The 22857-nt window shown below is 42.3% G+C and overlaps 1 protein-coding gene across 1 annotated transcript in view; it reads right to left on the reverse strand.

Annotated features, from left to right (window-relative positions):
• Kif6 (kinesin family member 6) overlaps positions 1-22857 on the reverse strand; it is a 314938-nt gene that overhangs the window by 137629 nt on the left and 154452 nt on the right. The window contains exons 11-12 of the mRNA XM_010638879.2: positions 1610-1715; positions 509-647 (exon numbers count right to left, since the gene is read on the reverse strand). Of these exons, the coding sequence (XP_010637181.1) occupies positions 509-647; positions 1610-1715 (245 nt within the window). The remainder of the gene's footprint in view (positions 1-508; positions 648-1609; positions 1716-22857) is intronic.

Raw genomic sequence — 22857 nt, forward strand, 5'->3', positions numbered from 1 at the left:
AAAAAAAAAAAAAAAAAAAAAAAAAAGGTTACATTTAAATCAATCCCTGTTCCTCATAAGCTAAACACCATTTGCCATTTTTCAGCCACCATTTGAGTTTCGCTCACACGCTAGCCACAAATTCTGGGCTGCGGGAGGCTGTGGTCAGCCCAGTGTCCGGTCAGCTAGCTAAAGATAACCGGCTCACTTTCTGGCCCGGGACAGGAACAGAAAGAGCACCGCAGAGTAGTCAAAAAATACATTTTCAAAAAATGTACTGTTAAGAGATGGTGTAACAAAGCTCCTCCTTTTCCATGAGCTGAAATGTTCTCTGTAAGAGTAACTGTATCAGGCTAAAAGGAGAGGGAAGGGTCTGTTTTCATAGTTCCTTTACACTAGTTGCCGAGCTTATTTTGCAGAAAGGATGTGTTATTCCCCATGGACAGGTGCAGTGGGAGTGGAGGCGGGCTGGGGCACTAGGTCCTCCAGGTGGGAAGGGGACAGCTTCCCGTCACCTCACAAAGGATACTGATTTCGTTGTCTCTCTGCTTCAGTACGTCCTGGAGCTTTCTGTATTCTTCCTCTCTCAAGGGTTCTTGGCAGTCTTGGTCTTTGGTTTCAGAGAGGCCTGGATTCTTCCCAAGGATCTGCTTGTCATTCACAAGCTTCTGTAAGTTGAAATAAAAGCTTAGCGTCTCTACCTCCGTACCCGGTTTCTTCATCTCTTCCTTTCTCTTTTCCCTTTGCCAATTCCTTGCACACATCAGACATGCGTGCCCTTCCCCGCCTTCCTGTCTTCCATGCAGCTGCTCTTACTGTCTGATATGCTCTCCCCTCCCTGCCCTCCTCACTGCCCCTGTTCCCCGCTCTGTTTTTTTGGTACGGGGGATTGAACATGGGTCCTTGCGATTACGAGGCAGGCAGTGGAACCACTGAGCTAAATCCCTGGCCCTCTTGCCCTCTCTGTATCTCTCCTGCCATAAACTGCACAATCTCTATTCCAACGTTATCTCCTCTTGGACTCTCTTCCCTTTCTCTGTAACACCACAGCACATAATTCATCCTGTTATTGTGGTACTTGTCATATATTGGAATTGTTCTTTTCATACCTATTTCCCCAAGACTCATTTATTTAACTTGGCCTCCCCTATGCCTGGGCTATAGCAGACTCTGAGCAAATGTTCATTATCTTAATGAGTATGTAAAAATATAAGTAAAGGAGAGGCAGAACTGATGATATTCCCATTTCCTCACCATGAAAGGTAAAAACCAAGGCAGAGAAAAACTGGCAAACTATAAGAATAAATCAAAGTTGCCTTAAAAATGTAGGTCACACTTCTCCTGATCTTGCTTAAAAATAGTTTTTCCATCATGGAACTATTCTGTGTGGAAGACAAAGATTCCTGGCAAAAAAATTAAAAGCCATGGTTTGAGCCTATTTTATTGACAAGTAAGATACACTCTCAGAAGAAAATGATAATCACAGCATTGGTTCAAATGGCTCACACCATTTTCTGGACGTGTCAAGCTGGATCTGAACTTTTCAAGGGTTGGTCAACTAGAAAGGTTTTTCATTGCAGTTTGAGCATGGCAGGAAATGGCTTCTATGGGAGGAAACATTTAAATTTACCTTTAAATGATGAAAACAGTGATGAATTTTACGCATATCAGTGCCAACCTCTAGTCTACTCTCTGGATCTTGGTCTTCCAAAAAGGATGTCATTAGTTTTTCCAGCCTAAAAATACAAAATGCACGAGAAGCAACTATGAGCAAGAAACTTCAGAAATCCTAATGGTATTTCTTGGTTGTTTAACACTTGAAAGTATAGGGTATAGTTCCTACTTTTTCATAGAAATGCTGTTAGCTGATTTGATTCTAAAAATTAAGGAAAAAATGTATTTATAAATGAAATATACAATGGTGCAATCACTTGACTAATTTCCAATGATTTTTCATAGGCAGTTTTCATTCTAAGAGTCATCTGATTTCTAGACCCATTCTATGCCCACCCATGCTAGCCGAGCCAAATTTCTTTGCCTGATGCCTGGCTGTCACACTGCTGGAGAAAATGAAGAAGCACAATTTTTTGTTAAATTTTATTAAAAATTCATGTCACTCAGCCTGTGCCGCCCCCTCAATGATGCTTTCTTCATCTTCAACTATCCCATACCGCTTTCAAGGTTGATTTTAACGTCTTTATGGCGGCTTTTCCATCTTTCCAGGCCCCACCCACCCCTCTTCTGGTGTCCACCAGTGAAACAGCTTTTTCACAGACTGAGAAGGCAGACCGGGCACAAGCAGCTTCCTGCTTTCCCTTTACCTCTGAGCTGCTGTCCCATCCTCAGACCCTCTTTCCTTCTTCCTGGAACCCGGACAGGATGCTTCTTCCTCCATTAATCACCTCCCTTTGCTCTCAGTTGCCTCCTCTTCCCCTTTCTGCACTGATACTTTCTCTCATTCACTAACAATGATTTTCATGTTTTTCCCAAACAGAACACTAAACATCTCCCTTTGGAGGGACCACCTAACTACTGCGTGCCAAAGTCCTGGTTTAATCTGTAATGTCTGGTGTCAGCACTGTGTCTGACAGTCGGTGTAAGCACCTTGCTCCTGACGACACCTCCCAGGACTGTATGAGCACCATGAGGCTAGGCTTGGCTGTAATTTATCTTTGTGGCTTGCCCACATTAGGTTCTCAATACAAACATGTTCATTAGCAAATGGGTTCATGTTCATGGAAATCAGCCTCTCTGTGTGGAGCTGGAACTCTTACTAACGAAGCCTACAGGTGACACTGGATACTGGGTTTCATGACACAGCCACAGTGCATCTCTCTACCATTGTGGTGAAAATATTTCCTTAAGTTTAGCCTCTTTAAAAACTGTCTTTATTTCCCTTTCACTGTTGCTGTTATCCCACAAACAACCTATCACCCAGAGCAGCTTTGGATTTCACTTTTGTCTCTTCCTGTAATCCGTAATATGTGACAGCTGACATTTGTAAGTGTGAGACACTTTATACCTCTTAGAGTTTCTTTGGGTAGAGTGTTACTTGTCGTTTGTATTATTTGCTTATTGATTTTTTTTGTGTGTGTGTGAAATAAAGCCTCAGAACAATAGATACTTGGAGAGATTCATTTCTGATAGAAAGATTAAAACTTTTTGTATTAAATATTATTAAAACACGTATTCATGACCAAGACTCCTAACAACACAGATGTGAATGAATTAAAAAGTAAAAAATCTTCTCCCTGTTCCTCTGTTGCATTCCCACTCTGTCTAATGTCAGTGCCTTGGGTAATCTACAGTTCACAGAGGAAATGCATTCATCTAGTTTTTAGTGAAATAGATACCTATATGTCATCTATTTATTTGTAGATTATGTTCGCTTTTACAAAAAGGAGATCACACACTGAATAAAGTTGCATCATTATTTTTCTAAAGAATTTACCACCGATCATCTTCCATAACAGTACATACACAGCAGAGCGGTTTCATTCTTCAGTGGCTCTATTACAGTCCATACTGTGATGCTCTGTTCCTCTCATGGGAGACCTGGGGCAACACCTAGCTGCTACTGTCCTCTGTAACCCACGAGGATGTCTGGGGCAACGATTCCCACCTTAGTGAGGCTTCAAAAACAGTAATGTTGTTTACTTCTGTTTTTCTTGAATACTTAGCAGTTCTGTAATACAGAAGGACAGCCAAGGACAGGAGCCAAAGAAATGGGTCAGAATTGCCTGCTCCTAAGTACAAGAACTGGACTGCTTCATTGGTTCTAGGACTTGATGAAACTTATATCTGAGAATGGACTTTGTTATGCGTAGCTTTCTTCGCAGCACTTGAGACCACAGAGCCTTTCTAGATAAAGAAAATGCCTGGTCTTTCCTTCACACATTTGATTTACTGATTTATTTTGACTTACTTTCTTATCAAGCAAGGACTTGGCATGATAATTAAAATGCAGAAAAAAGTGCTCAATTCAGATATTTCCGATGTACTAAGTTTTCTAGTAGTTAAGAGTGAACAAATGACCTCAAATTCCCTGCATTTTCTTCTCTCTCAAAATAGTTCCCAAGTTCAAACCTAGTCCCTGCTCCCGCCCAGGGCCGCCCTGCTGCCAGAACCCCACTGAGGAGCAGAGGGTGTTTCCACAGAAGGCTCAGAGGAGCCAAGTGAGCTCCATGAGGCTGATCTTTAGGCAAGGCCCAAATCAACGGGAGACTTTCCCTTTGCTCTGCTTTCATTGGAGAAAACAAAGAAGGCAAAGTAGAAATAACTGCACAGCATCCTGTTCTCACCCATGCGGTTGATCTCACAGATAAGCCGAGGGCCCCTAACTGTCTGGTGACTGTCTGTCTCCAACAGAGTGACTACCAGTGAGGCACCCCGGCCAGCCTGGGGCCTAGTTGGTCACAGATCCCGATACCTGTCCTCACGTTTAGGATTGACCACATTACTTAATATGTACTTCACTCTCGAGACCACTGTATTCCCCTCTGCTTCTATATTCCTGGCAAGAATAAAGACAAAAACAAACCAAAATGTACATCTATGTTCTATCCATTTTCTATGGAAACAGCATGAACTAAAAGAGCAAGCTTCTCGTACTAATTAGCTAGGTTTCCAGATAGACTCCTACACAATTTGCATACCCTATTTCCTATGAGATACTATGATATACTATCCTATGAGATACTATTGTTAGTACCCCAAATCATAGATGAAGAAGCCAAAATACAGACAGGTTAAATTTTATTTTGTCAAGGTCACAAAAGAAGCAGGCTGCAGAGCTGGTACTCATACTCTGGTTGGTTGATTTTAGAATCTAACTTTTGAAGCACAGGGCTAAACATCCAATAGCCAAGTTAGTAAATTTATTTAAATACCATGCTGGGCAATGTACTCCTCTGAGGAGAATGTACACCCACTAGAATTATCTGAGGAGATAAACAGAAAGGTGAACAAGCAGGAAAAAACTGAGGAGCAGCTGCAGAGAACACAACAAAGCCCTTGACCAGCATGACTTGAAATAGCGACAAAAGGTGGAAAGAATCAGAATTTTCCTTATTAGAAGATTAGTTAAGTAAACTGTGGCATAGTTATGTACCTAGTTAAGTAGTCATTTAAAAGGATGGTGAAGTAGTATGCTCAAGGGTATTATAATTATTCATGATACACATGGTTAGGTTAGCACTGAATTCCTTTCAGGGATTTTGCAAGCGCTCTCTTTAACACACATAAGAAGACAAAAAGAAGCAAAGGAATGAATAAAAGAATGAAGGAAGGGAGACGAGGAGGAAGAAGGGGGGAAAGAGTGGGAAGGGAGTAGACCAGCAATCCTGAAATTTCTGGCCAGTTGCCTTTAACTCCAAAACATTTATCAAATCCCTGTGAAGAGAGACGTGATCCAAGCTAAACTCACTTTTCTGCAATATTTTAACGATATGTTACATCCAAAGATTAAAATAAATTCTTCATGTGTATATTAGCTGCGATTAAGCTGTTCATATTAATCTCAAGTAGTCTTTGCCACAGTCTTGTCAGCATTAGCTTCTAGAAAAGGGCTAGAAACTGTGTCCCTATGGTGCCAGTTGTGGGACAGCTGGTTGCTAAGAGGAGTGAAGCATTAGTAAGAAGGGAAACCTAACTGGGCACAGGAACCCTCGCTGTGTTGAAACCACGGGGATATGTATGGGACTGTGCTTCTCAGAGCGGGAGGGCGGTACTGGCTCTGTAACCAGACAAAGCAAACAGGACTGGCCAGCAGCACAGTATTATTCCACGGGATTTACCAAACACAGGGCAGGGAGTGCAAAGCATGGGACCTTGTCCTCTGGTACTTAATTAGAAAGTGAAGTGGATGAAAACTGGTCCCAGTTGGTGAGTCAGACTGCTCTGCGGTAGAACCTTGGAACCACGGTGAATCCCAGAGCTGACAGTTCCTAGCTCTTTAGTCTCCTCAATGGTTTTGGGAGAGGAACAGATAGCTCATCCCAAAGGGCTAGCAAATAATTCTGATTTAAGAACTTAGTGGGTATTAATTATACCAAAGAGGATTAAAGTCTGTCTGACCTCTCCCACTAAGTACCCCACTAAAGATGGCTCCACTAAGGATGGGTTGTGTCTGGCAGTGCTGGGCACAGGGGATGCCAATAAACCATTGGAGTATGACATGAGCAAAGGTCTGAAAAAGAACTAGAAAATGGTAATAGGGCAATAAAGGGAAATCTGGCACCAATTAACTTTGAGGAATAAAACTAAATACAAAGAATGGGAGACTAGTAGCATGACTGAAAGTAACTGGTCATGGGGGGCTAGGAACCTTGGTGAACTATGGGGTTGAGTGGTCTTAACTGATCCACCAACCTTGCTGGGTCACAACTCTCTCACCTGTAAAATGTGCAAGCTCATACGTCTCTAAACTATAAGCTTGATGGAGGAAGATGCCTCAAGGAGCAACGAGAGAAACTGATGCCTGGCTTGGCGGGGCCTTGCTGTTCTAGGGTGGACACTGGACCCACCTCCTGGACCTAATGTGGCAGACATTCATTTTTGCTGTTTAAAAAAATACACTTTGATTTGATTGACATATAGGAATGGCGGTGTCTCTGGGGCACAGAGTGATGTTCGGCACATGTATAACGTATTTGATTAGATCGGGGGGCGACTCGTCCGTCACTTCAGACATTAATGGTTCCTTTGTCCAGTTATCCCAACGTTTATCATGTTCTTTGATGACATTCAACATCCTCTGTACTGGCCATTTTGAAATGTTCAATTAATTGTTGTTAGCCTTCATTATTCCACATTGGAAGCGATTTCTCCTATCTGTCTGTATCCCGGTTTTCCCGGGAGACTTTTAGACACGTAGGTTCTCAGGCCCCAGCCCAGACCCACTAAGCCAGAACCCGCTCTTGACAACATTTCCTGAGGATCTGTGTGTGCACCGCTGTTTAGGAAACATGGTAGCAAGGCAGTAGGGATAAATACACAAGAATATATCTCTATTTCCTCATCCCTGGAAACCAAAGAAGGAAGTAAATCGAAATGTTAAACGAAAGAGAAACTGATATGGTTTGATGGTCAACCAGGGGTGCTGGGCTGGTGACTTAGCTGTGTTTAGTTCTTAAATGAACTAATGGGATGACCGTGGCTGGTTCTTTTCATAACCACCTTCTTCCAAGTATTTTACTGTTATTTTCATTGACCATCCATTCTGGAAATCAGACACTTTCACATCTATTTTGCTCTTCATTGATATCAAAAGCCCACGAATTATTATCCCTCTTTCACAGATGAGGACAAGAAAGCTCAGGACTCTTAGGAAACTTGCATATTACTACTAGGTGAGACACCTAAGTGCAGAGATTTGAAAACAGGCCCTGCGTTCCTACCACAAAGACTCCCAGCTGGGAATCTTGTCTTCCACTTGCCATGGTCCCTGGCATACGTTGTATTTTCAATTCAAAACTTGCCAGCAGACTTTTCTTATAGCGAATAAAGGTGCAGACAATGAAAGCTAACGAAGCCATCACATAAGCTGTGTGTCTGCTGTTTCAAAGAAAAGCATTTTCGACAAGCGGTAACAATGGGGACCCCTGAGATCTGATAATGGGGGGTAAAGGAAACCACATTTCAACTTTGCAAACAGATGGGCCTCTCTTGCGGGATGTGACCCTGTAAGACACACAGTATTGGAAAAGCATGTCACTTACAAAAGCAAAGCTCAGGTAACAGAGGTCAACTCACAATTATGATTAACTACGATCTACAGGACATGAAAAACTGAAGGCTGAGGTGGCGCCAACAGGGCCTATGACCGAGGGAAACCACTCAAACATTTTTGAGGTCATTCGTTTTACGTTTGTCTTTTGTTAGAGTCTGCTGAAAGAACCATTCCAAATGGGCTTACCGGTGGCTATTTCAAGACTCTTCCTTTTAGAAGTCCCTGCTTTGTGACAAGCCACATGGATATAGCATGTTCCCCTGACCCCGAGCAGTACGTGAAGAACACGGGCCCTCCTCGAGGCAAAGGGTGTGGGCCACTCTGCTGGAATGAGCTCTTTTCTGTAACACTGGGGGGCCACAGGGTTCACACTTCTGGTGCTGCAGAGGAAATTCTGCTGCGGAGTTTTCCTTCCAGATTGATCCTAGTAAGGTGTATTTCTTTCGCTTCCACAAAAGCACCTCAAAGGCAGAGATGGCACAGCTTCTTGTGCTTTTAGTGATTTGAAATAGCCAGTGTGGAAAATCAAAACTAAAATCCAGACTGGTTTGCCTCCGGGATGCTGAAGATGTGGCCTATTTATAGAATATGCGTTTGTGGACGTGTACTTCCATTTATGCAATTTTCAGAAAGTATTTTTAAGTAATTTTTAAACAAACAAAGGCAACTTTAAAAACATGGTTTACAAGCTCTTTTAAAATGCAGTGGTGAAGGTTCCTGAAAGTCATAAAAATTAATTCTGTTTTGCCAATCTGAACTTTCATGTACCAAATTTACTTCAAGGTGCAGATATTTACCTTGTAAGATCGAACATTTTAACTTCACTAGGCTCAGAAAGGCTCACTGGTTTCCAACGTGAGGAAACAGGATGGAAATAGTGGGCCTGTCACATGAGAGGTGGTTGGCAGGTGTGGTGGTCAGGCCTGGACCCCGAGCTGGCAGAAGAAGAGCCTGGGACGTTTCACTGTGTCCCTGTGACTTCTGCAAGAGGCCAAGGCCGTACGCTTGACCTCAAGCTGGCAGCCGACACCTAGCTGTGTGCCAGAAGCAGCAGATGTACACCACCACCAATGTTCTAGAAGGCACTAGGCTGGGGAGAAAACCTGTGGGGCCTGGCTGCAGTGCCCGGGACTCTCGGACAAGCTGACTGAGTTCTAGGAGTCACAGCGGTGGGAGCAAAAACTGGACTGGCCAGACTATCCAGCATGTGACTTAGGGGACATCTGCAGATGCCTCCTGGGGACCCCTCCTGGCCAGCCAGGCCCAGCAGGTACCAGCTTGCAGGTGCACACTGCAGAAGTTGCTGTAGGCACAAGGACCGGTTTCCTTTGGAGGGGGAGAGGCCCCATCACGGTGCTGCTGGTGAACAAGGAGATGGAGCTCACCGCCTGACACTGCTGCCCTCCAAGGGCCCCCTGCTGTCCCTGTCCCTCCAGGAAGCCTCAGGTCTCAGCAGTCCCCAGGTGACCACTCCCACCCTGGCCCTGATGGCTCTGCAGCCCAGGGCTGAGCTCAGCCCCAACATGGGACACTTGGCCATTGCAATTTTCCACCACACAGGAGAGCAGAAGCAGCGACAGCAGCAGTTCATCAGGACCCAACCTTTCTGCTCCCCTTTGAGCCCGGGCATCCTGGTGGCCCCAGGGGCACTTTGGGGAGCCCGAATAGCTGCTCTTCTCTGTGCCATAGACAAATGCCTCTGCTCAGAGCTGCTGGCGGAGCTGATGTCCTTAGAAGCATCTGTCCCCTCTCCTCCATGCTTCCCTAACCCACAAATATCAGGATTACACGTGTGACCTGGGTGAGACAGAAGGTGTCTGTGACCTTTGTGATGCCCCTCTGCTCAACTTCCGGCTGACAGGACACACACTCTCTGTCCTGGGTGCTGCTTGAGACACCTCCGACATGAAGCTTGAGAGGCCCAGACTTCTGCAGGCCTCCCTTGCTGCCCAGCTCCAGCTGCATCTCCCACTCCTGCACAAGCTGCTGCGCTGTGCTAGGGAAGGTGGGGACAGTGGCTCAGTCTAGCCTCTAGGGAGCCTTTCCTTCTCTGCCACCTTCCCCATCTCCTGTCCCCTGAGCCCTTCCAGAGCCCAGGCCTGGGTGCTACCTGTTGTCAAAGAACAAAGGCCCCACCACTGACCTCTCTACTGGGCCCTTAGCTCTGTGCACTTGTGCAGTGGTAGTTGGGGTGCTAGGAAAGCAATAGGGGTCTTTAGCTTGGGGTCTCAGGACTGGCCAACCTCCCACTGCCCCAGAGGCCCCCCCCTTTGTTTCTATTTATTCTTTTACCCTCACTGAGAGCTATCTCCAGATGTAGGAAGATTTAAATTAGCAAATGGATTCCTATATAAAGATTACTTTTGTGCTTTTGCAGTGAAAGGAACTTGTATTATTTATATGGTGTCCAAGCAAATAAAGACTATGCTCAAGGCTAAAAAAGGAAATTAAAATAATATAAATTAATCAGCCGATAGATTAGTAACTCCCATTTTAAATTTTACATGTATCTTCGAACCCCATGTTTGCCGTAGGCAAATGCTACATAAACATAAGCCCACTTATCTACATGAATCCATATACATGAGGCTTCAGGAGCAAGGAGAGTGTTGAGGGGGGCAGAGGACCAAGAAGCGAGTTAGCTGGTGGCTGGAAGAAGCAGAGACAGCAAACAGTAGAAAAGGCCTCCATCATTCTGGCAGATGCCGAAGGAGAAGTTAAACCGTGTGGACAGTTTAGCAAAGAATGCAGCAGGGAGAAAGATAGCTAGGGAAAGGACAGAGAAACACGCAAGAGCACCCAGAGTCTGGCTGGGGAAGTAGGGCCAACGCAGAGATGAGGTTAGGGGAACAAAAGGAGTTGGCAGAACAAGGAGAGGATGGTGGGAGAGGGTGGGAAGAGGGTAGAGGGAAAGCCAGGCCTCAGACGGACAAAACCAGAGAGCACCATGGGAAGGGGAGGAAGCTTACTGGGAAATCTGGAAGACTGCATGCCTGGCAGAGATGGGCTAACTCTACCAACACTCCACGTCCATGGTCAACGTTTTCCTGAGTTCACAGACTTTCCTGACAGTTCACTGCGGAAGGTGCGCTCGCAGCTTTGTCCCGCCCCTTTGTTCCAAATCTCTGAATTCCTTTTGTACAGTTTGTCTTATGGAATTAAATTTGTAGACAACCTTAAAGTTTAGAAATAAATGTTTCTCAGCTGATTTCATTTAGAAATAAATGTTTCTCAGCAAAAACGTTAAATAACAGCCTTGGTTCCTATAAAAAAAAAACCCAGAACACATATATATTTAATTAGGTAGAAAATTTGTAAAAGTTTCAAAAGACAGGCTAAAAAGATTTTGCTGTGTAAATACACAGAGTAAAGCCTTGTGGGTATATTTCCACTTGATAACACATTATTTTATTCTGTCATATGGAAAGAAGTACATAGCTATTTGGAAATGTGCTCACATAATGAATATAAAGCAAATTTATGTAAATTTAATAATCCATTATCATTGAGTTCTACTTTAAATTGAGCTGAGTTTACAAGGTAAAGACAGATCCTAAGATGCAATAGGAAATAATAAAGAATATTAAAAACTTAATAAATTAAATATGTATATAACATTATCATTGAATTGTTAAAACAACGAAGCTATGCAAAGCATAATCAAAATAAACAGTGAATGTTTACATTAAAAACATTACCATAGTAAAAGACCATCGCCATGAAGCCCTCTCACAGTATTCCCTCTTGCCTCGAACACTCTGATCCCATAGCTCCTGCCACTTTCTGCAGCAATTCTGGAAGGGCTTTTCCATGAATATCTTCAGTTGCACTGTCCTGGCTGCCTCAGGGACCTGAATAAATTCCAAATATTTACCTTTCATGACCATTTTCACTTTGGGGAAGAGACAGAAGTCTCGGGGTGCCAGGTTTGGTGAATATGGTGGAGCAGGACAGGCACACCATAACGTTTGTATGAGCCTGCCCTTCCACTGGATAGCACTCTGCAGCAGCATTCAGTGACCTGCCAAAGACACTCATGAATGAACACTTCCAGAACTGCTTCAGAAAGTGGCAATCACAATGGGACGCATGAATGTGTTTGAAGCAAGGGGGAATACTGTGAGGGTATTAATGGCAATGTGTCTTTCACTGTAGTAATATTTTAAAAATTAAACATCCTCTGTATTTTCAATCTCACCTTGTGTTAAAAAAATACAAATTTAGAGAATGAACAAAGAGGGTAAGAACACACTGGAAGTCTTACGCTGCTGAACGGGAAGATGCAAGACTATAATCTGAATAAATCTATCAGTAAAATTTAAAGTAAAATCTAATATGATTTTAATGAAAATTTTCAGAAATAAAACATACATGCAATCCACAAAAGTTTGTATAAAAATACTTCGGTGGAGGAGTTCAAAAATTCCCCCAAAGTTCTACTGTGAATGTTATGATTTAGATTTAGGTGGTCTCCCCAAAGCTTCTGGTATCCAAGGATAAGGCTTTTGGAAAGTGACTGGATTAATAGGTGCTGTAGCTGACTTGCTGTTAGGAGGGGTCACAAGAAGCGGGCCCTTGTGGGGGGTGATCTACAAGAGTATGGCTCCTGCCCTGCATCTCCTTTCTCTCTCTGCTTCCATGGCATAAGCAGCTCTCCTCTACCCAGGTCCTTTTACCAGGCCGTTTCTGCGTTTGAGTCAACCAACTATGCACTGAAACCATGAGCCAAAATAAAGCTCCCACCTTTAAGCTGTGGGTGTCTGGTACTGCATCTCAGCGATGAGGAGAGCGACTTAGACAGGGGACCCCCACAGAAACCCACTGGAGAGACACATGTATACTGATACAGAACGATGTCACCATCAAATGAAAAACACAAGTTAAAACAGAGCAAGTAAAGTCCGAGTCATACGTATTTATTTGTTGAAAACTCTGAAGAGTTACAAGCAGATCATAATAGTTATTACCTTCGAATAGTGGAATCACAAGTGATTTCTATCATTTCTGTTTTCATTGGCCTATTATCCCTCTGCACAAGGAACAAGAGCTATTTGCAAAACAACAACAAAAATTAAACCCTTACAATTCTCAGAGAAAATTTAACAAATACAATACATAAATTGTTTTCTTTTTGGAGATAAGGTCTCACTCTACTTCAAGTTGACTTTGAACTCACTATATAGTCCAGGCTGGCTTGTACTCAAAGTGATCTTCCTGTCTCAGCCTTCCAAGTGCTGGGATTTCCGGTGTGCACCACCACACCCAGCTAATACGTAAAATTGTTAAAACTGAATTTACAGCTGCTCAAAGTTCCTTTTCCTAAGGACAGTGCTCTGGAAGACAGATCCCCTTATTTGCTTTTGGGTTCCTGAACAGAAATCCACAGGGAAAACCTAAAGCTGGGCTTTCTCTGACGTCCAGATGGATCTGATCTGTCGAGATGATCTAATCATTCTTTTCTGGGTCTGCTGGCCCTGGTAGGTGGCTATGCCTTCCTTTGTGCAGGCTCTCACAACCAGGTGTTAGGCATTGCTATGATTTATTATTTCCCCAAGTACACATTTTCACACTGTGGGCTTTCTTTAGATGGCATATCCCATACAAAGCTGTAATTAGGACAAACATTGGTTTAAGGAAGTCTTAAATAATATCCATCTCCATGTATATGCAAACTTTTCCTGTGAAAAGGTTCTGGGGGAAAGCAAGAGAGAAATGCACATATTCTTGGGAGCTGGTGGCGGGTCTCATTCCTTCTTTTAAAGAGTTTTCAATGAGCAAAGAACATTAACGTTGAGAAAGCATCAAATAATGAGAGGAATGAGACAGAGTATTCATGTTTACACATTCAAGACTTTCTGATTTCGAAGCAAGTAGTTGGACTTTTGATGAAAAGAGCTCTCTAGGACACAGAATCCAATGCGTCAACTGTAATCCAATAAATGGAATGGCCATTCACGCCACGTCCTTCTTTTATTTTATTATCTGTGTTCAATATTCATTCATTTGGTCAATTAGAATCCAAAGTACTTAAAAATTTTGAGAACAAAATAATCATTAAAGTGCAGATGCAGCCCCGAGATGGAGACAGGCCTTTTTAATCACATTAGATGACTATTTCTTAAGAACGCAAATGCTTCCAGAGGCTACCCTAGGATAATTAATACGAGCTGTAGGCGATGCTTTTAGGTTTGGTTTTAATATCTTCAAAGTGTAGTGTCAAGACCAAAGACACTTTGTACCAAAGCGGAGAAACTTCATCTGTAGTGAGTTATATCTCATGAATTATTTCAGAGAACTAATTTCTTATAAAATGAGAGAGGCACATTAGCCATTAAGGACCTCTGGGATATTTAATCTGTGAAAGTTGAGGTTACTGCCATGTAGCCAGCCTTTGTTAGAAGCCAGGGAGCAAGCCGAGGGGCCAAGAGATGTGAATTAGGGCTATGTTAGCAGATAATCCATCAACAGTATTTTGGTTGTTGTCATCTTTAACGATTACCTGATAATGGGGGCCTCTCTTCATGTGGTGTAAATTAACTATTTGATAAATGCTGATCATGGCACAGGATGTTTCTCAGTTCTCTACCAGAGAGATGTGTTAGTAAAGAATGGCATGTAAGGTCTAAATTTGTCATTGCACAAAGGGAGATTCTAAGAAGACAGAGAATGAAAGTCATGACTATGCTATCATTCATTTTTACATGTATTCAGAGAGCATTTATTTATTATCTGGGTGTTGGGTGCATGAAGATGAATGAAACATTCAACTCTGCTCACCTTAATTTCCTCTGGATTCTGATCAAAGGTCTTTCAGGTGGTGGCATTCAGTAGTATTTTTTTTTTTAAGTTATGACTATAGTACTTACTGGTTGTTTTTAAGGCAAAGATATTTGTGCGAATTATGCAAATAAAATAAAACTCTGGTCATAGAAAACAAAGCTGAAATAGAGTTTCGGATATTGCAGCAGACATACTCATGCTGGAAAATTATTTGTGGTTTATAGGAAACTCAAGGGGGCACCCTGCATTTTTATTTGCTAAATGGGGGCACTGTAAGTCGAAAGCCAGAAAACCTGCAGGCTTCCTGTTCCACAGTGACATGTGGGTGCTTACGGCCGGGGTACGCAACTCTGACACACGGATGGCCTCAGCAACTGCTGTTAGTTAATAACTCATTCATTGCTAATAAATTTGAAGTGAGGCCCAATGTTACCATTCTTTTCTGAAAGGATAAAACATACTCCAAGCACTGCCTACAGCCTCTGAGCGTTTCCACAGGAATGATGCACTACACTTTCGATTGATGTTGAAGCTAATAATTCAGAGAGTTATAAAACTGTTTAGGGCCCTTAGGGGGCTAGGATTTGTGAAGGCTGATTTTCTCAGGCAAGCATCCAACTTAGTAGAAATCTTTGCAATGCACATCACTTCCCTGGATCTGTTTACGTATCTTTAAAATAAGGGAACCAGACACACAGCGCTGATCACTTTGAGCCCTCTGACTGGAATGTTCCCTGGTCCAACTTTGCTTTTCTACATCTTGTCATGGCTCATGGATCTGCTAAGAGTCATCCCTATTCTTCCCAAAGTAAATTCTGCCCTCTCCAATTGCCCCAGCACTTCTCTTGCAAGAGGTATAATGTTTACCTTATATTACAGACATTCACACCCTGGTTTCCCTTATAAGACTGAAACCGACTAGAGCCAGTGGCTGTCAGCAATGGGCCCCAGTCATTCCCACCTTGCTGGCCCAGCACTACGGCCTCATTTTGTGTAACACACATGCACTGGCCCGAGGAGGCAGCTTTTTAAGGGACACCTTTGCAGAAGTCACTGGCTGAGCATTTTCTGATTCAAGTCGGGTCCTCCAGAATTTCCTGCTTTGGACAGATTTGAGCACCTAAGAATAGAAATAACCAAGGCAGTGAGAATACTATTGACAGACCCCTGAGGTTGTGCAATTGCCTCTGTACTGTCAAAGGCTGACTGTGGGCACTTGTGGAGGAATCAGATTATCTGCCTACAATGAAAGCAAGGTCTGCAATCAAAGGAAAGCATGGCCTGTGTGAGGGCATAGGGGCTACACGAGTCAGAAACAGTGCAATACCAGACTCTGAAAGAAAAACTGCCTGCCCCAGACTCAGAAGAAATACTATCCCAAAAAAGGACTGGCAGCACACAATAGTTCTACACATGAGGCAATACAAACCTAGGCAGTATTTGCAAGGAATGGTTATGAAAACAATTTTAAGATGAAGTGTTTGTAAAGAAATGAAGACTCTGAATGCTAAACTATGAAAATTTCAAACTCAAATCTCTTAGAGACAAATATTGTGTAACTTTTGCTTTCCTAACTTGGTGAAGAAACGTGATGCTTTGGAGGCTCACAGCCCAGCTTGGCCAAGGAAGAAAGCTCTGTGCAGCACCCAGAGAAGGGCCGGGGAAGCCACAGGCAGGAGAAAGTCCTCCTGAAAGTTTCAAAGGGGAACTCAAGTCCTGGGTTTGCCAGGGTTGATGTAAGGTGACCCAGGGTTCCATAGCAGCCACCTGGGCTTCTAGATGTGAGATGCACTCTGCAGAAGCCACGTGAGAATGTGTTTAGATAAGTGAGATGGACGGAAACAAGAAGTCCCTCCATTTCCACTTCTCTGTGGCCTATGACAATGACAAATGAAAGGACAAACTTCGGGCAAGTCAGTCATTTGACCCAAAGGGTGGCTAATAGAAAAATTAGGTCCTATCTCGATGTTTTTGGCACATACCTCATAGGTTAGTGGCCCCATGATTACTTGAACTGTGAGGAATTTCATTATTGGCATGAGCCCTTGGGTTTTATCAGCTGTGGCTACTTCAATATAAACTAACTGATATTAAATCAAGCACTGGTTAATATACTTCTAACATACACACAAAACAAGCCAAAGCCAGTGGGTGGATATTTACTTTATCCATTAGAGGAAAAGGGCAATACCTTTCCCACCAGGGGACAGATATGGACAAGGCCTTTCCTTGTCTCCTATTAGACATCCCAGAAAAGATCATTTCTGCATAATACAGTGAGAAGGAATGACAGTGGAGAAAATCCAGAATTCCAGGCAGGACTTAGTTTCTGATACTGGTCAGCACAGAAAAATTGTGCTAGTTCTAGAACATGGCTTAGAAGCAGGATTTAGGCTTAAATCACCACTATAATAAACTTCACATCTTTATGGCTCAAGGGCCAGAAAAGAGGAGTCTGGACACAGACAAAACAAGATTCAAATTCTGCTGCCTGGATATTATTTGCCTCATGGAGTTATTGTGAAACTTTTATTACACTATATGTATAAAAACGTCGAATGGGGGCTGGGGATTTAGCTCAGTGGTTGGGTGGCCTGCCTTGTAAGCTGAAGGACCTAAGTTTGATCTCCGGTACCAAAACAAATAAATAAATAAAAACGTCGAATGTAATGCCTATTGGCAAATGCTGAATAAATGGCATTTATTAATATCACGATAACCACTACCTCTTTGCTGAGCTATTTCATTAAAAATTATAAAAAAATGTTATGAGGTAGAGAATAGTTCACTTTAACTTTAAAAGATTTTCTAACTAGCTGTATTTTGTTTGATCATATACTGATAAATGCCCAATGCAAACAGATTAGAAAATACAGAAGACAAAAAGATCGATCCTGGATCCCAGTGACAGCAATGTGAAATTTTGGTGTTTACTCTTCAGTCTTATTTGTAAGCATACATACAAATATATGATATGCTCATATATGTATCTTTTGTGACAAAAGTGAGAGCATGCCATAATACTGTCTTATAAAACTAACAATATAGTTTGGACTTGTTTCCAGGGAGATGAATGAGATTCCATTAAATGTACCAAGACCCAATTTCCCATTATAAGTGGTGTTGTGATAAATATTATTGTAATAGAGCTTTGTGCGTGTGTCCTTAAGGACAAATTTCTAAATGTAAAATTACAGGGCCTAAAACTACACCCACAAAAATGGCTTGTAAAAATGCTTTTCAGAGCTGCCCAGCCAGGGGGAAGAGGCTAGAACTCTTATATGGATTTCTCCAGGCCTCAGCTACAGGCTTTATCAACCTTGTCTATTCTACCACCAATATGCAACGAACATAGGATATCGTTGTCTGTATTTTTACCAATAGGATTTGCAAAAAAATTTTATCTCATTGAATTCATGTTTCTTGATATTAGCAGCTCTTGTTACATGCAAAGTTTTGGCTACTAGACAAGGAACACAGGACAAAGTCAGCTGCAGAAAGAAGAGGAAGTATGTGGCTGCAAAGCCCCACTAGGGGTTTCCAGTTAGAAAGAGAAGTGGGAATACAGTTCTGTACTCTGCCCAGCATGTGCTAGCTGATGGATCTATAAAACACACTGCAAAGGAGAACAAAGCACTAACAGGAGGAGGCTCATGAAAAAGAAGGGGAAGTTTGACTTCTCCAAGAAGCTATGGATACACTAGTCAGAGGTAGCTACCTTGATGTTGACATGACACATTTTGGAAGATATGGCAAAAGTCATAAAGAGGCTCAGCTAGGGAGAGACCCAAAAGAATCCACCAGAGAAGCTGGGCGTAGTGGTGCACACCTGTAACCCGAGCACTCGAGAGGCTGAGGAAGGAGGATTGCTGTGCATTCGAGACCAGCTTGAGCTACATGGTGAGTTCCAGGTCAGTCTCAACTACATAGTGAGACCCTGTCTCAAAAAACCAAAAAAGAAAGAAAGAAAGAAAGAAGAAAGAAAGAAGAAAGAAAGAAAGAAAGAAAGAAAAGAAAAGAAAAGAAAAGAAAAGAAAAGAAAAGAAAAGAAGAAAAGAAAAGAAAAGAAAAGAAAAGAAAAGAAAAGAAAAGAAAAGAAAAGAAAACCACCAGAGAAATGAGGCTGGAAGGATGGCTGCCTTGAGAAAGAGTAGAAAAATACCTGGCTCAAGTCATCACCGAGCTCATTGTCTTAGTGCTGGCGGCCAGAACAAGCACCAGATATTCTCTAGTCCAGTAAGGACAGGCTGGGAGCCTCTCCTGGGGTCGTCTCGGGAGGTGTTTGTCTTTTGTCTATAAGATGAAAGCACAGGCAATAAATCCAGCTTTTACAGACAGCCTGGGGATGCCAGATGAGAAGGGCTATGGATGCTTGGGCTTGGGTTAGCTAGAAATGGAGCAGAAATGAGAAGTACTTTCCTGGGAGCATCTTCCATTTTCTTTTGGTGGGCCTTGTGTAGGATATACATTTTAAACCCAGATTTACACGTTATTCAGAGACAATTCTGTTATCTGTCCCTAGCTGCCACAGTGCCAAAGGGTCTGCAAAACTGCCATTTTTAATAGGTATCAAATGAAAAAGGAGGGTTTGTCTTAATGCTTAGCCAAATTCAAAGACAATACCATCTTACAGTCTAATGAATAACACAACTTATCTTTTGTTCTATTTTCAAGGCATCATTAACTTAATCAACACAGCGCACATGTCCTGCACTGGAGTCCTTCAATAACAATGATTTTCAAAACTTTGGATTTTCTCCCAAGTTATCAGATACGCACAACATCAAGGAGATAGGCATCCATATGGTGCAGAAAAGCTGAAAAACGAAAGCAAAATGTCTAAACCCAGGCTTGGGAGCAGTTTGGTGTGGTGTGTGTGTGTGTAGGTGACCACAGATAACTACTGATGTTGTAAATGGACAATTCTTCAATCAGGTCACTTTAATTTTATTTTTAAAACGATCTATTCAGACAGTTATTTGGGTAAATAATTAATCTTTCTTTCATTACCTTCTTTATTCTCCTGGTCTTTCCTGCCCATTTTGTGCCTAGTCATTACTTGTCTTCATCTTTTCCTTGTTTCTTCAAAAGCAGAGACTAGGCATCCCAAGAAAGTACCTTCTGGACAAGCACCAGGCTTTATGCTCCTTCTGCTCCTCTGGCAGCTTCTAGGGTAGTGCAGAGAGGTGCTAATAACACTTGAGGGATGGTGAAGGCCCTGGGATAGATGGAGTTATCTTAATCTATTTTCAGGGGAAGCAAGGCCAGGGAATCAAATAAAAGAAGAATATCTTCAACACCTCCTCTCACAAGCCTCAGGGGACGAAGCTTAGACTAACTGTTCCCTCTAAATGCTACTTGGCCCGCATATTTATAAGCAAATTAGATAAATTAGAGGATATACCAGAAAGTTAGGATCCTAATTTATTCAAAAAGTTAGCAACATTCCTACTCCGATCAAACAAAACCCAACTGAACAAATAAAGTCCTTTCCAACAAGTCTCAACTTAATTAATCTTGCCCATTTATGAGTGGTGTCCACTACCAATTTCATAATATGTTTGAGAAGTTTTAGTACAACTATTAAACAGATGTTGAAACACTAAATTCAGAAAATGGAAAACAGAAGCCTTTGTTGACATGTCCAGTATCTGATAGAAGGAACAGAGAGTTAAAAATAAAAACAACAGAGCAATACCTGGAAGAAGCATTAAGGTATTAAAATAAAGTATTCATGCTGAACTTCCACAGAGAGAGGCAGAGAACTCCAGCCAGTAGGAATCCTGAAGAAGAGGGTGGAAGAGCGAACAGAGGCTTGGATTCCACATCTCAAAATTGGACACGACATTTATAAGTCCCTTGCAAAGTCATCAGGGGAAAAGAAGTCTTCACCAGCATCACTGCTGCATAAAGAGTTTGCGATTTGGCTCTGGCATGGTTCTCATTCACTCAGATAAGAGCATGGACATGGACATGTTTCCTTCTTTATGGCTGCCTGTATTTTTAGAACTCTTACAATTAATATTTTGGACTTAGCTACTTATGCATACTACGAAGTATAAACCTAGGAACATATATCTGTAAAGAGCTTTAAAGAAATTTGCCATTTTAGTTGTTTTAGTAGAAATATAAAGTTAATGCATTGGTTGGCTTAGTGATACAGGCTGCTACTTTATTTTAAAATTTGGGCCAATGTTTCTTATCCAGAGAGTATGTGGAATTCTGTTATGGTTAAGGAAGTGGACACTGAGAAGTGAACAGCTCCAATTTGGAAGCATTTTTTGAACATTCCATTCTAGCAATTTATAGTTTCTGCTTTGTTTAGCCTTTTAGGTCTGTAGCTTTACGTCAAGTGTATAAGAAAAGCAACAATCTGAGATGACAGATTAAAAATGCATTGTACTACAGCTCAAATATGCAAAATAACACAAATATTAACTATGAAAACAATTTGAAGCTAACATTCCTGAAGCAGATGTAATTTAGATCTCAGAATCAACTATGTATGTGTGTAATAATTTACGATATGCCGAGGGAATATTTGTTTTTAATGTAGCCATGAAATTTAACGTAAAAGTAGAGTTAATAAGAAGGGCATTTTTTTTCCTGCTGTTCATTAGTTAAACAATATTATTTTGTCTCTTGGAGGTATCTAATTGGCAAATGACATTAATTCTCTGTGTTTTTCTGTAGACATTTTAGGAAACATAGCCAAGTAAAAGAGATAAGACAAAAATCACATATAATCCCAGTAATCCAGAACTTAACTGTGTGTGGCTGCTGAGTGCGTGTAGATTCTGCAGAGAGACACTAAGGCCGGGTGACAGTGAAGTGGGAAGAAACAACTTCTCTGTTGCCAGAGGCAAAGCATTTGTTAGTGAAGGGAACTTGTCAGCAAAAATAAAAATTGCATCAAGGGATCAGAGTAAAATACAAACAGTATTAGGTAACACTGATGGAACGGCCACGGGCCGGGCGTTGAGCTCGGTATGGTAAAGCGAATGAATTACCTCTACATTTCTCATAACAGCTCGTCCTCGTGTGGATCAAAATGTCCATCAAATGGCTCTCGTGGGTTAGGGCTTCTGGAAAGAGATTGGATCACGGGGTGCTAAATTCATCAGTGGACTGAAAAACTGATGAGTTTGTGGCTTAAGAACGCCGGTAGGTGGCAGGGCCTGGGTGGAGGCAATGCATCCTGTCCCCAGCTCCTTCCTCTCTCTAGGGATCTTTCTGATCTCTCCTCTGCTTCTGGTTGCCACAAAGTGAGCGGCTTCCTGCACTGTGATGTTTCTTCCTTGGCTCCACCTGACCCTGGACGGAAACCTCTGAAATCATGAATAAATCCTTCCTCTCTTAAGATGTTTTGTCTCAGGGATGAAAAGTTGACTAACATGCAGCATGAGGTGGGTGTCACTGTTATTCTCTCATAGCAGGGGCGGAACTGGGGTACAGCGAGATGAGGTAATTGGTACACACACGATTAGAAGACTGAAGCCTACAGGAGTGCAGAGACCAACTTAAATTTGTTAATCTCCTTAGGCTGCAAGGAGAGTCGAGGTTAGAATTCAAATCTCTTGACTTTCAGTCCATTCAAATATATTTCTTCTATCTGATCTTAGTGACTCTTAAAACAAGTTCAAAGAGGAGTTTTGGGGGAAAAAAATCTGAGTATTTCAGAAGCTTTCCTAGTCATTCACTCTTGCAAGATGAAATGCACAAGACCTAACAGTGTAAGCCAAATCAATGCACACTGAACCTGAAGGTCAGAAAGCGATTTTTGTCGACAGAGGCTGGTGGTGAGGACCCTTGTTCATACCAAATGAGCAGAGGCCCAAGAGATTGCAGTGACTGACTTATGAAAGGAGCCCGAGAGGGACAGAAGGTCTGCCAGACTGTCCACTAATTCATTCAACAAATATTAACCAAAAGTCTCCCATGTGTCGAGTGTCATCTCAGGGCTCCAGGGACACAATGTGACCAAGTTAGCCAAAGCCTCAGTCTTTGGGAAGCTCACTCATGGAGCAGGGGGTGTAAACCGCCAATGGACAACTAAACATTAAGCACTGTTATGAAGGAAAACAGCTTTCAGATGAAGGTGAAGGAGATGAAGAGTGACAGGTGGAGGTAAGGTGGCCCAGGAGGTCTTTTGGACAAAGACGGTTGAGGGATGAAGTAAGGAGATGGAAGGGAGGCCAGGTTAGGGAGAAGCTTGGGAGGAAATGAGTCCCCAGAGCCTGCTCAGGGCCAGGCTATCTGGGGCCGTTGTAGGTCACAGGAGGGCTTCTAAAGAGTAAGCAGTGGTCATTATTCTTCGTAAAATTTCATCCATAATGACAAGAGATTAGGCATGGACTTTCTTGAAACTT

Source organism: Fukomys damarensis, unplaced genomic scaffold (genome assembly GCF_012274545.1).
Source record: "Fukomys damarensis isolate Sample0158 unplaced genomic scaffold, DMR_v1.0_HiC HiC_scaffold_20, whole genome shotgun sequence".
Lineage (NCBI taxonomy): Eukaryota > Metazoa > Chordata > Mammalia > Rodentia > Bathyergidae > Fukomys > Fukomys damarensis.